At 41.7% G+C, this 17,541-nt stretch overlaps 1 protein-coding gene across 2 annotated transcripts in view; it reads left to right on the forward strand.

Annotated features, from left to right (window-relative positions):
• Positions 1-3,638: 3,638 nt before the first annotated feature.
• FER (tyrosine-protein kinase Fer) overlaps positions 3,639-17,541 on the forward strand; it is a 69,182-nt gene continuing 55,279 nt past the window's right edge. The window contains exon 1 of one of the 2 annotated variants that reach the window (XM_022802165.2): positions 3,639-5,304. Coding sequence is in view for 1 of the 2 variants with exons in the window: in XM_022802164.2 (XP_022657899.1) it covers positions 5,675-5,682 (8 nt within the window). In the remaining variant the exon portion in view is untranslated. Of the gene's footprint in view, positions 5,305-5,665; positions 5,683-17,541 lie in introns of those variants that run through there. The other variant, XM_022802164.2, reaches the window with a different exon arrangement.

A 17,541-nucleotide genomic window follows, 5' to 3' on the forward strand; every position in this document is an offset into this window, starting at 1 on the left:
ACGGTCGTTCGTTGCTTGTTGTTGCGTGCAAGGCCACAGCTCGAAAGAAAGCCAGGCCAATAGAAGCTATATACAGCCCATTTTCTACCCCAAAACTACATGTGAACGGTGCAACAGATACATCTGAACGGGACCTCATCAAGCATGCCAGCTATAGCCACTACATGACGGGCAGCAACAGGGAAGCTGTTCATCAGTGTGGACTTCGATGTACCAGCTCGGTTGTCTCAGTAAATCCGACAGAGATCGTTGTCTGAGGTCGCTGCTCCACGGCATCACACTTTGTTATGAGTCGATTTGGCTGACCACTACGATCCATAGGTGGAAGATGTGAAGATAGATTTGACATAGAGTCTGAACTGTGACAGGATGCACGGCGGAAAATTGAGTGACGAGCAGAATTTGTTCCTTATCTGTGAGATTTATTTCACTGACACAAATCTCTGCTGAAAATAACGGATATTTGCTTCGATGTGATGTTCTTCTACCTGCTAACAATAGGGGAAATTAAACTGAATAGGGATTATGCACGTAGGAGACACTGTTTTTTTACCCGCAGATTGTTGGTCATGCATGAAATCAATAGAGTCGAACGTTAGACTCTCTTAATCTGGTCCGGGCTGCGCAAATTGTTTACGGATTGAATATTAACGATTGCACCACCACTGCATCGAGTGTCGCTTCAACCGTGAGAAGGCGAAACGACGAGTCTGCCCCTATACCCAGTTGTGTCCCTAACGCTTCAACGCCAAATCTGTTCGATAAAGATAAAATGGCAATTCGTTTTCCGCATCTCTGACACATCCGGAAATCCATTATTAGTTTATTGTTCTAGAGCTTCTCAGGTAATTTTTGTTACATCAACCGAACGAAGAATGCAGCCTTTCACGCCGATTCGAGCAACAAATTGATTTATTATCTACTCGCCGTCTGTGCTCAAAACCTCCAGGAGCTAAAGTATTTAGTTATTCCCACAACGAATTTTCCTGTGTAGTATCAGAGAGCTCTTCGAGAGACCTTCTCTAGAATCATATATACCGCTATAAATCTAATTTTTTCAATGATCGGAAGAGGCGATCATTTTTTGGAGTGAGATCTGAGGAATATGATGGTCGCAAACAAAACCTCAGTGAAGCTCTTGTAGCACTGCTTTCGCAGTTTTTGCCATGTGCGGCCCTGCATTTTTCCAAAGAAGAATGCTTACGTCAATTCGTCTATTGGGACTCGTCTGTCGGGTAGGCTGTAACTGGACCATTAATTAAATGTGTGTTCTATTCTTGTTAAACATGTTCCAGCGCATAAGACACTGTCAATTCCACCAGACACAAATAATCGTCTTTCCGCGATGGAGGTCTGAGGACTGCTGAAAAATTCCTTGGAAAATTTGATAATGGTGTTTTGGGCCTGGAGTATGCATGCCTCCTCCAGTCGGCAATTCGACGTTGGTGAGAGCATCCCAAAGATAGATGACCGACAAAAAAACTTGTGCATCGGCCGAGGAAACGAGAGGATTTTAAATTTAGATGATTTACTAAAAAAAAAAAAAATTACAAATCTGATTTAACAAGAAGTAGAACTTAACGACAATGACAGGTCTCTACGTAGAATTATTACAGGCGACGAGAATTGTAGTGTCTTCATGTTGATGTGAAGCAAAGAATAAACTGGATAATTTCGAGAGCGAGAACGTCTAGAATTGTAGTCAAGCTCATTCTCCATTTCAGGAAGTCAATGATTTACGTTAGGTAAAAGGGAGAGGTTTATACACTGAAGATTTTGAGGAAAAACAAGTTTACCTACAAGGATCTATATAAGGCCCATCTGCATCGAGTGATTGAGGCTATTCAACAAAAAAGGCCTAACCGATAATCGAAAGTTATTGTTCCGTTAAACCATGCCAGACCATCAATGGCAAGGATCGTTTAGGTTAACCTACAGGCCGAATGCCCCCGTTCCCGCATTGACGGATTATAGTCGTTTTTTAATCAGTGGGGAATGAAATTCGTAACAGCAGAGCTGACGATAAAAGGAGTCTGCAGGATATGATTGTATGAGTCTTTCAATATCGGACCTAAATCATTTGCGGCGGAACGGAATGAGTAAAATGAATGAGAAAGTCTTAAAGATTCATTGCAGATATATAGTATACCTATATATTATTAGAATGAATGTAAACAAGTTCTAACAAAATAAAAGTTTCATCTAAATTTTAGCAGCAGCTGCCTAATATAATCTGCCTAAGTGGCATTGCTTCTATGCTATCCTCAACATATATACACTATTATCGATAGTTTAACAGGACTTTTTAGCATTAGCCATTGCAACATCTTCCGCAGCCGTTCGTCACTCGATATCTAGCAAATCGCCTTGGTTTCTTTCGTGAATTGTCATGATCCACAGCAGCGTTAGACAATAATAGCAAGGGGCAATCCCCTCTCACTGTTGACAGTTTACCTCGGCCCTACAGCCGATCCGCTATGTTTCTGCCGCCGCTTTGTCTGCTCTTCGGGGCCGCACTCACAGAGAGAATGCCCATCGTTCACGAGAGCAGAATGTAATAATCTTGTGAACCTTGCCTTCGTTTGCTTTTTCATTATGACCTCGTTCTAATTTCTATACAGTTTCATCCTGCTCCTGTGTTCGACGGGACCATGCATCTCTGAAGAGGCATACAACATCGTCCGATTAAAGATGAGCAAAACTGTATAGTCTGGGTCTAGAAATCCAATTGCCTATCATTTTTCTGTGGAATTCCTTTTTATGTTTTAAAGTTCTGCCGTTGTTATTGCTATTGCCTTATCGCAAACAGTGTCGTCTGACTGACAAAACGAACTTCCATGCATCGAAAAAATATGCCCTATGGGCCCTGATCGACACTTGTTTAGGTAAATTACCAAGTACCCATCAGCTAGTATAATCCAGACTGTGTCGGACGGCCAGGCTTGGCGTAATACATAGACGCCGGCAATTAAGGCTAGACGGCCGGGTCATTGTAGGCAGCATGAACAGCCCTGTATGAGTCAATTCCTGCGTCCGTGCGTGTCGCGGCTCTGCACGGGTTCCTGCCTCTGCTTCTGTGTGATTCTCCGTTGATCGAAAAAGATACGACGACGACGACTGGGAGAGGCCTGCGCGCACGAATTGTGTGTAGCGAACATGACGAGCTAGATCGTCCAGCAGCGGCTGTCGTAACGGGACCGACGTCATCGGTAGTAGCAAAGAACCAGTCGAATTACAACTAATTTTACTCTCGCAGTGCCTACGGGGCCGCGGCTGGCTCTCTCAGTGCCGCCTAACCTCCTTTGTGTACTATTATGTAGCACTGTGAATGTTGTCTTCTGCTAAAATTGCTAGTACTGCTGACATTGGCGCTGCTGCTGCTACTGTTGCCCGCCTAAGAGCTTGTCTATACGTAGCGCACGCAACCAATAGAGCTGGCTTCGCTTTGCGATCTTTCACGCCCAGGTAGCCGCAGGTCGAAACACCGGCGAGCAACCGGGCACTTGAAAGGCCACTAACCCTCGTCATCACCACAGAGCGTCCGTACTATGCCATCTTGGAACGAACCGTGTCGCTTAGGCGCACAACTTCTAAAGATTCTTCTTCTAGTTCTTCTCGTGCTGGCGGTCTAATGTTCAGTCTCCTCTTTATTTTGCCCTCGCAATAGGTTTCACTCTAAACCCAGGTCAATGCCGTGTGTGTATGTATGCCTGCATCGTGCAACCAACAACGTTCGCTCAAGAGTTGCCCGAGTTATGTGTTGGCGGGGCTAGGTCTATTGGGGTCTTATGAGGATGGCACGCCTCAACTGGCCCGTTGTCTGATCTCGAACGAGTCCTCTTGTTAACAGTAACCTTTCAGTACAGCGAAGCGCTTACCATTGTATCGAAGGCACCGTATGTACACTGTGGTGAACGCCTAATCGGACACTGAATGTTGGATGTGGTGGCTTGCGCGGCGTTTTTATGATGCGATAGCTAACGCCACTATACTACGGAAACTTGTTTCTGCCGCAGCACGAACCGATCGTGACGCTGGGAGACTGTTTGCTCGTGGGCCCAGTTGCACTGAGTGGCCACGTCTTCAGCATAAAGATTCCGCTGCTCCTGACTCACCTCTGCTTCTCAGATACCGCTAGTACGAATACAATAACGGCTTATTAACACGATAAGGATCGTTCAGTAATCCATTAGTGGAACCAGTTTCACTTGTTTCGTAATCCTGAAAAGGCATTTTTCAACTAACGTTGCCGTCGGTCTGCCACAAGAGATCCACTACCTGTCGAGCGACGCCTGTTCATGCGGACATTTTGAACGGGTCCAAGATACAGGAATGCCGAATGTCAATTTATAGTAGCTCTGCGATAATAATAGGGTTGCTAATACTTGCTTCTGAACCCCTATTGACGAGGATATGGTAGATATAGGATTTTGTCGACGTGAATTGTGTGTTGACGTATTCCCCGGAAGCAGGAAGGAACTATCTTAAAAACTAGTTTGTTTAAGATGACGATCTTGTGGTGGCGCCCCCTTTTCCAGTTTCGCGCTTTTCATCTATGCTCAAGGATATAATCGTAGTGCGGAAAAAATCAGACGGGAAAGCACTTTTTGCTGGCTCAGAATTATGCCGTTTAGCCAGATAGCATGAGCTTGATCGCAATATGAATATAAAGCAGCTGCATTGTGTTTCTCAACGACGCTGAAGTGTGTGTCCGCCGCTGACGCCTGGAATGGCAGGGGGACGGTAAACGCAAACTTGAAGATCGATAGAGCATCAGCAGGAAACAGAAGCATAACTACTAAGAATGATACATCAACGTTCCGTAACTGAGAACGTTGATAACAAGCAATTGTCGCATTGCTGACCATGTGAAGGGAAAGTTGTACGGTGGCGAAATACTACGAGCGCTGTGATCGTGCATTCAGTACGTTGATAACGCCTCTTTTCTCTCGGATATATCTATAATGCAAGAAAATTCGATGGTTACAAAATGTGAAGGCAATATGGAAGAAAACAAATCCGCTGTGTCATGTTGTATCCATTGGGGTGATTTGCGAAGCTGACTGCGTGTGTGCGTCTATGAATAATGGCTAAATTCGATATATACATTTCTCGCCGTTCAGTAATTCCCTCTTACTACCGGTGCCGCCATTGACAGTATCAGTGTTGTTGTTGTTATTATAATTAACTTCTGCCGCAAGTTAACATCCGCTAACTTGGCACCTTGACTACGTTAGCCAGCGAATGTGTTGTTCACATCAAAAGCAGAACACGGTCGTGATCGGGCCACACCAGTTAACGCAGGTAAGAAAAAAAAACTGCACACGTTGCACAGTTGTAGATTTTTGGCACGGGGGTCGGAGGGCTTGGAGGAGGGGATGTATGGGGCCGTCAATAGTTACAGTATCAGCTGGAATAGCAACCGTGCAGTATATATATATATACGGCCTAAGGTGTACCGTTATCGTCGTGGAGTGGGCAGCGAGGGGAAATCTGCGGCGTCTTGTCGATCGAGCCACAAACCCTGCCGGCTGGATAAGTTGCCAGACTGAAGCCGCGGGCCCCGAAGTTAAGATGAACACAATCGGCCGACAAATCGACTGAGCAGCGTTTGCACGAGCGGCTGTTTGGTTTCCGTTGTTGCGGTGAAGTCAACTTCAATTCACAGCGTAGAATGACAAGGTAGAATTGTATACTATGTATGATAACAATATCAATAATAGAATTAAATGCAGTTATACTTTGGATAGTTGTCGTAGAAACAACCTTGCAAAGTCAGCAGACGCAGACCTTACCCACCCTAGCGCATCGAGGGGGAAGTCAAGAGTTGGTGGAAGGAATAAGTTCGCCCTTTCATTTCGTAAAATCCGCGTTTAGATATATTGTTTTGTATCAATATTTGCGGTCTTTGATCAGATGAAGGAGTCTATAAGTCTTGTAGGGGGATATAACTATGGCTGATATATGCACTGCAAAGAATACTTTTATTTTTTTTTTTATAGTTCGTTAGCTCAATAAATAGGTCCTATTGTATTCAGTCACACTTGTCGCATGCGTTCATTAAAGAAGGAAGGTTGCATTGGTGGGGGCAGGGTGCCATGGGATGATTATTCTGATAAGAGACGAATAATGAGATAATTGTTATACAAAAAAGTATGTTTACTAGTTAAATGTCCGCTGTTGTCTGATACAAATCAAGTACAGTCCCAGCACATGGGACGACAATGGTACCCTCGTTAATGCAGTAAGTCCGTTACGGAACTGAGAATAGATTGACAAGCATGTGGAAGTGGGATGAAGGGTGGGGAGCCATCTTACGAAGACATTGAAGACGGCGCAGAAATGAGCCAATGCATACGACGATCGCATAGGTTTTGATGTCAATGAGCATACGCAGTAGATTTGGCCCCTGCTTTGGGAGGTTGAGTTTTTTTGTGTGAGAAAAGAACTGTTTATATCATCGTAGTAGTGAGAAGTAACTGTTCACTAGTTATCTAACTTGAACGCTCATCTTCACTGAGGAATAAATAAGCATGATTAGATAAGAACACGACACCCAAGCAATAAGGTAAGATCTTTTTAGATGAAGTAAGCCTCCGACATTTGATGCAGTCCGTACACCGTGTGTTAGCACACTGAACAACAATTATATTCCCCATTTCTCGCACTGCTGTAGCTTAGTAATAGCTGAACTGGCCTTACACAATTATTGGTAACGTGTTCCAAATATATTGGCCGACTTACGGTGTCGAGATGCCTCGAGCAACATTACTTCGTTTGATCGCAACCGTACAAGCAGACAGACGTGCTATAACTATTAGGTAATGTATTATTAAATCTTACCGAAGTCGACCTCTCCAGCATATATTTTTGATTATTGTTCGTGCTTATGTGACATAGACTACCGAATGGGAAACGAGACAGTATAAAGAAGAATCAATTTCAATACGCCTTGGCTAGGGAATACACCTATATAGTTACACTTCGTAGTAACTATAATTAGGTATTACGTATAATTAGGAAAATCTCTTTTTCAATAATTAGGAAATTGGGGTGATCTATTCTAAAAAGAAATTTCCACTTGGAGATTCGACGCTCAGTGTCAAAGACGTGAAACACGACGTGAAGTATGGCCGATGTTGCAGACCTGCTACGAATTCTGTCTCTGCAGTGGTGATGTAGTACGTTTCTCTGTGGTAAGCAACACCTCTGCTTGGCGTGTTCGGCTTAATCCGTTACGTAGTCAGTAACACTCTAACTACACCCTTCGAAGCATCCAGCGAAGTCGCTACCAGGTAACCGGGTTGCCTAAGCATTCTAGCCAGACATCCCGGAGCTACACACACAGGTTGGGCATTAAACATCAGACAAGATACAAAAGGCAATGGTCATAACAAAGTACGGTGTCCAGCATAGACAAGTTAAATATCGTCGTGTCCGAACGCGACAGAATGCGCTCTGGCTTTCGTCGTTGAAGGTCTTCAGTGAAAGCCGTAGATGCATCAATGAAAGGAAACACCGTTATATTAAAAATTCGGAATCAATACTAGCGCCTTGACTAGCTATACACCCGTGTCCTTATACGTATGGGCGGAATTAATGGTCAAATGTGCTATATCCAGTGTATTGAAACCTGGTAGGATCGATTTATACCTTTTTAAATGCCTCATGTCCATAGCTGACTAGGAGTTACGGTGAGGGCCGCCATGGCATATTTCCGTTTCTCATAGTGTAGTTGAATCATTTCTAAGCAACCCATTAATCAAAGGAAGATTTCTCGTGGATGCAAGGTATTATTTTTAGTACTTTACTTACCATTAGCGCGATATAACCACACTACCCGTTCAAGGTATGGGCATTTATTAAAAAGGTTATCATGCTCAAAACAGTTTTCTTGGCCACTTTTTTTTGCTTCATATGAATGCCCTATGTTTCGAGTTTGACGTGCGGTGTTGCCGTTAGCCATTCAGATAGACAAACGGCTGGCACGAAGTAAACCGTGTGTCTATAGCCGTGTTCGAATTTAGCGAAACTAGCGGAAAAATACGTTACCCATTACGAGGACTGACATAAATGCCCTGGAACCACTTTAATAGACCGGACACAATACGGCATATTATCAAAGACTGAAAGTTGTCTTCGTTATCTATTATTATCATAAGAACGGTGTAAGCGACATTTCTCGTCAATTTTATTCGTACACTAGAAGAACTCATATGTGCACATCTAAAGAATTACATACAAAAATATATTAAAGGTTTATTAAAAAATACTAGTGAATGTATGGCAAATTTAGCATCGTTATCATGGCGATTTAACCTTTTGGATACATAAAACTGGCCCATAGTATGTCTACGCTGCTTTGTCTCCCATTCGTCTTGCTCTCTGACCCTGTGAAGTCTGGAATATTTTCTTATTTCACTGGCGATAAGGATAATGATGCTGCTGATTATGATGAGGTCACAACGCAGTCAACCCAAAGCAGATCACGAGCAGTTTTCCTGCTGTTTGTTGCTCCTACCATCGCCATTGGGATGCCTCTCGTATAGTAGCGTACACCCACCTGATCATTCCAGCGACGCTTATTCGAGCCGGGTCGCAAATGAGATAATGCTCCTGACGGCGTCTATGTACATTGCTTTCAATTAATTTCAGTCTAGCACTTGGGAGATCGTCCACGGGAGTTATTCCAGCAACGGGTTGTTCTCAAGGTTCTATCAGGCCTCTCTATTTTCTTAATGTGCTCTGGAGTCTTTGTTTGGTCAGAGCCCTTTCTCGTCCTCTATCAGTTTTTCTCTATACGATATCGTCCTTGATGGTCAAGTTATCTCTCTCCGAGGTAGCCTATTTCAACTATATACCCACACCGTCTTCTGAATGAATGCGTGTGTTAACGTGGAATGCAGTTTGTAACTCATATAGATTCGTAGCGCAGCGTCCACCGTCTTGCTCCGCTTGCCTGCTAACCATCGAACAGTCTTATTTAACCGCCTCCAAGTTCATGACAGAGGGCGTAATCGCCCCCGTTATGGCGCGGATTCCTCGCCAAATACGCCTGTTTGTGTGCGTCATAGAGCAACTTACTCTAACGCTCAGTGCGCGTTCTCTATCTTGGGTACCCTAAGTATATTGAATTCAGCTGCGTACTTCTGCAACGTGAATGAGCTGTCAACCTTTTGCTAGTCGCACACGGGTAAAGCTGTGCGAAAAGATTCAGTATGTCCTTCTTACATCTGGCACAACTCGCAACAAAGGTTATCGCGTTATTTATTGTACGAGCATATATTTACGCAATCGTAAAAGAGTCTTTATCTTTCTAAGCATTCTGAACTCAGTTGCCAACAAGTGACCGAATTATGGCATGGCATTGATTGGGTCTTGCCATCAGTTTGAAATGAAAATATCGGACCAACCACCCTGTCCATCGGCCCACATGCGCCTTACGGGATGCGTTTGTATGTTTTACGAATCAAATAATATTAAAGTAGAGCATCCTCTATTTAGAAACCATTCAGACGAGTTTCTCATTGTAATGAACCCAGACTTAATGAATTCCCGCTGATGAAGCGCCGCATTCATCGGCCCACCTTTGCGTGTTTACGCCCAAGTTATCCGACCCCTCGTGCGTATCTGGAATAGCAGCCGAGTCCTTTCAAAGTTGTCGATTGGCGCAGGTTTCCTTACCGCAATGAGAAGCAGCCGAGCATCGCCTGCTCTCAATCAGTAACAAACACGACGTGAGGGTGAATAAATAGCTACATCGAGATTGGTACAAGAGATGATAAAACACAGAAAGGTACCTAGAAAAAAAAAAAGTAAAGTCGTCTAGACAACCCGTAGGGGCTGTGATGCAGAGCGGGAATAGGGGAAAACGAAGGTTTCCTAGCGTGGTAGCCCATCGGCAACATTGGCGATTACTGCTTGTCATTTCATTTTTAAAACCTCACATTTCCTTCCCTATCTGGGGCAATTATCTTGTAAGTTGCATTGATCGAGTAACAGGGCCTCGTCGGCTCTTGTGCCACAAGTTCCTTTTCCGCTGCTTCTAAGATAGGAAAAACGTAGAAGTTGTGGGGTTTTTGTGTTACATTGCAGTCAACGCCGAAGATTAAGCAATTATTAACAGCTTTTAGGATCGCTAGAGGCGTAGCAACTTGGCCATCTGCTGGGCTGAAGGTAAAATGGAAATCTCTCTAATACAAGATGTGCTATAGTTTTGGAACTGGTTGTACTGTACTCTACCCCTACAAAGACATCATCTTAATCAGTTGTCTACCTAAAACTCATATACTAGTTAGTTGCTTGTAGAGTCTATTGGACCGATGAGTTCAAAGGAATTGCCTGTCCGATCTTACAACAACGATATAGCAGATGCGCCTTTCAACTAAAATTTAAGGAACTTTCTTAACTTTCTTCACTACACCATTTGGTCAAATACATTTGGATTGAGTTTCCGCACTATCATTCAGTATTACTACTAATGTCCACTGCAGGACCATTGGAGGCTACGAGGTCTCAACCATACAAAGTATGAATTTAATAGTAGTATGGTATAGATATGCACATCTTAGTTTGAATATATATGCATGCTGACATGAGCATTTGAGTAGAATAAATAAACAATCAAACTGCATTTGATGTCCCGAAACTTGATTTTAGGTTACACAAGCACCCTTCAAAAAGTATCCTGGGGTTTTGAGCAACTCATCCCCGAAGATGTGTCTAATTCCTAACAAATATAAAATTTTAAATGCAGTTCCTCGAAGTGGCAAACAGGCTTTGGTCCTATTTAAGGGGCGGATTTTACTACATTTTAAAATCTATCATAAATAGGCGACAGAAAATACGATAAAGTCTCTTTATCATATGATTACGGGTTAGATAACTATAGCTGATCAGCGTTATAGTTCCGATCTATTTCTGTTAAATAAACTATATAGGGAAGTAGAATAAAACAATAAGACCGTAGATCAGAACATCTCATTGGACTGGTTGTTAAATCGCGAGCAGATAGGCTTTAAGTTTAACAAGGCGGGTAACTAACAAACGAAAGCTCTAAATAAGCGTATCGTTATACTTTTCACTCAAATCTTCAAAGGAACAAACATGTATAGTAGTACAAACCGGGAAGATAAATCTGGGCTCGATCAATTTTATGTAAATGGAGATACGCAAAGAAGTTACGGAATATTTAACAGTTGCGTAGACTTTATTGGGAAGCCAGCCGTATACGAAATGGTATGAGGCACGTAAAACCTATGGGCGTAAGATAACATAACATAACGGCGAGCTTAGGTCTTCTACCCCGAAATAAGACGGTTTCCTTGATGGATGTATATAGACGAGGCATTCGGTAGCATTCAGAAGAAGAAGAACTCAAGATTACTCGTTAAATTGTAGAAATACAGGCAAATTTGCTCACGATTTTGAAGGCTTTATAAAGGCTCAAATAAGTCTAGGTAATGCTACCGTTATCTCGATATTTTTCGAGAAGTTTAGTAGTTCTGCAATGATAAAAAAAAAAAAAAGATCTTTTAGTTATCGAGTTTCACGAACGTAATTATCCATCCGGCGTGAGCACGTGTACACGATGTGTGTTTCATTCAAGAGCCGCACAATGAAAAGCTAAAAAATAAGCTACCAAACACCGTTACAGGTGGTCAAACCTCTAGCGGAGGCAAACTTATTAGGTTATAATATAGTCGGGGCACTTTGACATGACAAAAGGTCTATATCGCTTGTAGCACTATAGAATCAATGAACGTATTAGTCCCCGAATCAGCTCTAATAGAAGTTGCGGTAACACTGACCCGCGGAAACGTCTATTAAAAACACTCTCCTCATGTTGGGAGTTTATTTAGCTAGGATTCAGGCAATACCTTTTATAACGAAAAACTTGCAAGCGTACGAGTTCAGCCATTTAAGCCAGTGATATTTACATAGTTATTAGCCCTAATGATTCTCATGCCCTCCAAGGAACTGCGCTTTGAGTCAGACGAAATTCAAGCTAAATTTGCTCGGTTATATGGTTGAGAAGATTTGCTCGTTTCACAATGGCGCTGACAAACGGAGCGTCGTGGATTTCGATCTAAGCTCTAGTTTTACAATATAATTCAGTGTTTTATTGCAATTACTACCTTCACAAAGTTAACGTAAACTTGTGTCGCCAATTCAAGCTTCGACACAATGGCGTGGCCATCAAACGAGCAATCATTTAGCGACTATACGTTTTTTTGTATTGATTTTCTTATTATTCTCTCGACTCAATATCATAACCAATATGCGTTGTGATTTATCTGCATATGAAGTAAAATCTCGCCTGTAGATGAACAGTGTACATTATATGCCTCAGGCTCGTTTGAATATCTTCAATATTTAGTTTGAGTCAAAATGATTGACTTATAATGGGTCTATATGATTAAATGTTACTAAAACGATGATCATTGTATGACCTTGTCGATCCTTGGGACGAACGCCTGAACGGTTGAGAATAGTTTCGGTTTCTACTGCCAAGCACTTGAAGATGCCGCGAAAATAATAAATGCGAGAACGACCCTAACAAGTACGCGTATTCCTCACTGTTGTTGTACTCGAAAAGGGGGCACACTAGATGACTTGCTTGGTTTCTAGGGCGACATAGAACGCTGATAAGGGGTTCAGGCCGCATAGAGGCGGGAAGCGTACAACGCGGTGATTTGACATATCCAGATATTATACAAGCCGCCTATCTTGTTGACATGAACCGTCATGTTTAATATGAAGAAGAATGTGTCTCGTAAGGGGGTGCTGTGTACGTTGCGCGTCGAACCATACAGGCTTCAAAAAATGAGTACAGGCATCTCCAGGTATTTCTAATTTAAGCTGTGAAAAAGTAGCTAAATGGAACGATGTTGGTCTAGTGTGAGTAAAAGATAGCGAAGGAAGCCGACCTTAGGCCTTACGGATTAATCATGTAATGGAATAATTTACGAGAATCAAAAAAAAACATTATGTAGCGGCGTTGCTTAAGATAAAGCCATATACGTCAATTAGCTGCCAACAGTGCATTTATTCAGGGTAATTAAATGAGCGACACACGCTCGAACTGAGCTCCTGGTTTAGCCTGTGCTAGGTAAGTTGATTAAGTATAAATTAAAAAATGCTCATAGCCAGTTGTCGAGACGAATAACAGTATGTGCATACTATAGCTTACGATTAACTTAAGGTCGATATAGTTTAAAACGGGTGCCTTCTATTCACGGTAAATAGTATATTGTTCTAGTGTTTCTGTTGTTTATTTAGCTATCTTCGATTTATGGCCAGCAACATCCTGAAATCGGAAATTTTGGAGTCACTTTCCTCTGTGGCTTCTTATCATCAAGGCCGCAAACGTCTTAAAAAAACAATACAAACTATATAGATGGATTCCACGACCCATACACATATATCGTCTCTAATGCTATAAAAAAAATAAGACTATTCAATAAGAATCTTCGTAATTTTTCCGTAGACCAAAAGGATATCGTTGAGCACGAACGAAATGTTTCCATTGTGGCTTTCAAATGATGTAAATGTGAAGCAGTTGGGTGGTTCTCGTTTAGATTAAGGCCCAGATTTTGTGGGATGAATGCGAACTGAGTTATAATATATATATATATGATGACACAATCAAGCCAATACAACGTACTATCAGTACCCGAGACAAATATTACAGAACAGCATGTAGCCTCCTAAACGTTCCTAAAGAAAGATAAAGCTCGTAAACGTTCGCATGTACTACGGAAAATAAGCAAATACTACTGAATAAAAGATTATAGGAAACAGCAGAAAAAAATGGGTGTTCCATGTTTTAATATTTCCCATCGATCAGATGTAGTTAATCGTTAAGAGTAAGTCTAGTAAGAGGTTTTCTGTCCAGTATAGGAAAGGCAAACTTAGACACTATTATATTGTTTAGCTGAACCTCGTGAGTCGTAATTAGAAGACTGTTAGAATAAAGCCACTGAATTTCCTCTCACCTGGACATACCTATTTTATTGCGACGCCATGCGACTGAACTTGTCAAGGCCTCCTTCATGTTTTCAATTAGAACCCTATTATTAGAAAGCCTTTTGTTGATTGACGTAGAACTTTGACAAACTGGTCATTTTTGATATCCATCACTTGCTTCGGATTAGCTCTCTTTATCTAATGATGTCACCTCCATACTTAGATGTCTAGAATTTAGAATCAAATTTTCAGATTTAACAGTTTTGTTTCCATGCTCATCGTCTTAAAATCACATATAGACTCATGTTTTATGTCTCAATATCGGAGCGCTTTATTCGACAAAAAGGAACGTTGCAGATAAACATTGTTTCCTGATGGCCATCTTTCTAACATATCACTATATAACGTTCCTTCGAGATGGTCAGTGTCTCGCCATCTGCTCCACCAGGTTTCAGCCTTTGCAAATAAGCAAAGTTTGAGCTTACGTTATGTCCGTTATGTTCTACCGTTCGAGTTCAGTTAATGCCCACAGCCCCGTCCAGCTCAACACGAAGCGTGTACGGTTCCAGTGTTATACTTACATGAATTAAACGTATCCCTAAGTTTAGTGGACAGGCTCGTTAAATACGTTCCCCATAACGGAAACAATCCTTGTTGGAACAGGAGTCGGAAAGGCATCCATTGTCAAAGGGTGCAACACTCAGTTATTAATATCTAGCGCAGCAGGCGCATCCAGAAAATCCCGGATCATAGTATTATCAAGGTGTTACTCACAAACCACATAGCGTAATAGGAAAGCTTGCTACTAGGTCTTAACGAGCCAATGCTAAAAAAGACACTGTGCTCTATCGAGGTGAGGCGATTCACACAAATCCCTATTGAATTTCAACTAAAATTTAACCAAAAGAAGTTTCACCTATAAATCGAAATAAAATTAGAAGCAAAAAAAGATCCACGCTAGCACACTCTGTAAAATTTACTAGAATAGTTGTACAAGAACAACATGTTTGATAAGCGCTTGAAAATATTACGATCGTTACCTAACTTACTAACTTAACTCCTCATCTAAACGAACTACTACCAGAATTAAGAATGAACCATAAAAGGAGCCTAATACGAGCCAAACTCAATATTCTTCTACATACGCTACCTTTCTAAGGACAAAATTGAGGTACTCCCATTAGCAGTACTCTTTGTCGGCGTAGATTGTTTATCGGTTTGCCCTGGCGAAAATTCATTCTTAAAGTAGGCTGCCGTGCAAGGGTAGCTGCGACGGGACTCATTGTTCAAACACTTGCTTAACTGACCACAACTTATCGATAGGAAACTGTAGTCAAATTCATTTCAAATTGATTCAAAAGAAAATTTACTTAACAAATTAATATCCAGCTGGTCATATTCTATCAGACGACTACTGGGTTTGATTTTGCTTATCGTTTGATCGTTTTCAACAGTCAAATGTTTATGCACCGGAGAAGAGTGCCGCATAGTATACCAAACGATGCAAAAAGCGCCATAACTCCATTTACACGCCTTACGACAGCAAATATTGGTGTGTGCAAATAAGACTTACCGGTATCTTAGCTATTGTTTAACTAAAGAGTTTTTCGTTGTTGCATGTCAGATATTTCCTTTAATTTTGTTTTCGGAAACGTAATTTTATGGTATCCATATCCCTCTGACGCTCGTCGGCACAGTTTCACTTAGAGAAACGTATATCGTTTGTTCTCACAATTTTTGAGGTGTCAAGGTTTTCTATCTGTGAGTGACTTGTTTTCTACCCTGCACATTAGGGGAAACACAACTTTCTTTTTTTTTGAGAATTTACAAGCTAATTTAGGCCTCCTTGATTTGTATGAAGAATTGTCTTTATGCATCGTTATATGCATAATAGAGCTCTTATTTACTGTTATGTGGCGTTGATCTTATATCCGTAGCCACACTTATTATTGAGACGAAGGTAAGATTTCGTTTTAGCAAAAATGTCTCTAGTCGCAACAGCCCGACACGTTCGACACTTCCCATTCAAACTAGCTTGACAAATTTCCCTAGATGAATTTCGTGCATTAAAGGGAAACCATGTCGATACATTTATGCAATAGAGATGTGCAAGAAGAAAAGATGCATAGAAAATTACCACAGAAAAACAATATAAAGCGGAGCACAGAGTCTTCTTTTAGCGTCCGCTATTCCCTGTTGTATATCGGGTCCTTTCATTGTATTTGGATTTGGGTCTAGCAATGATTTTCAGCTCCAGTTCGTTAAAAGCGATCGCTTCGTTTAGCGTCTGTCTGAAAATATTTCGGACGTTTATTTTTTGTCTTTTGATTGAATCACATTGTGTCATGTAGCATATTTGGTGTTCTGCCTGCATTCACATCGTATGCCACTGCTTTCGGTTAGCGCTGCTTCAGGTAGCTGGTTTCGTCCCAGAACGAAGCTAGAAGCCGTTCTGGTTCATGTATAGCACTTAGTTAAGTGTATACTTCTTCGTGCTTTAATAGCATCGAAAGTAGGGAGGTCAGGTGTTTTGGAGACGAACGCACTGAAATCGTATCATCTTGCCGATTTCGTTTCAGCGAGGTAACGAAGACTTTGTGAACGCGACGTCAATTGTAGAAGAGAATCCGCCAGCCTTCGCCAGTTGCCTCTGCTGGCATAACAGAGGAGCCTGTTCTTCTACAGATCTGCGGAGTTTTTGCGCCGACCAAGAAGACGCCATAGGGGAGGAATAGAATGAATTTCATCAATGTGATATATCGAAAAACGTCCGCTTGCTGACTATGTGGTTCTCTTCTGGGCATTGGTTTAGATCATTACACGTCCCTGTGATCGATAGAGCAATTATCGTATTGGCAAACTGTGTCATAGCATTTATGAGGACTAAGGAAAAACGATGAAAGGAAGCGGTATAAACAAACAAAACAACATTCTATCAAGCGATAATGCCAATGGCGTCGTTTTGCCGTTATTTTCGGTGATTTACCATCGAGTACATGAAGGCGACTCAGACATTAGTTACTTTGACGACCTGGGTTCAAGTCAACCTCAAGCGATATAACTTCGAAGTTCGTTGCTGTCAATGACATTTGCAAGCCTAAAAATAAATAAAGGCTAACAAGTGTTAATACAGTTGCGTATACCTGTTGCAAAGGGCTAATAAATTGCAAGAAAATGCAGTCGAATAATTTAACGTAAATTATCCGTTTTTCGTAAAATTGCCGTGGTGATTCTTAAATCTGATAGAAATAGGGTACAAAATGGCAAATAAAACGAAGACGGTAGGGTCCATTTATGCGATGTCAATATTTCTTGAATACGTTGTCAGTTTTATGGAACCCTCGCTCCAGATTTTGACAATACCTAGCAATGCCCGGTATGATTTCGTATTCTTAAATTCAATGGACGTTTGTATTTTAATGTAGGTGTCCTATCATTAGCAGTGCCTGCACTAGGGTTTGACGTTGACCAGGTGGCCATTTTTGAGGTCTAAGAATGACCAACTCACCTACTCTAATTCCTTTGTTCTTACGGTTACGTGATCACTAGCAGTTAGTATACCTAGCTCGGCCA

This window comes from Varroa destructor, unplaced genomic scaffold (assembly GCF_002443255.2).
Source record: "Varroa destructor unplaced genomic scaffold, Vdes_3.0 BEIS01000004.1, whole genome shotgun sequence".
NCBI lineage: Eukaryota > Metazoa > Arthropoda > Arachnida > Mesostigmata > Varroidae > Varroa > Varroa destructor.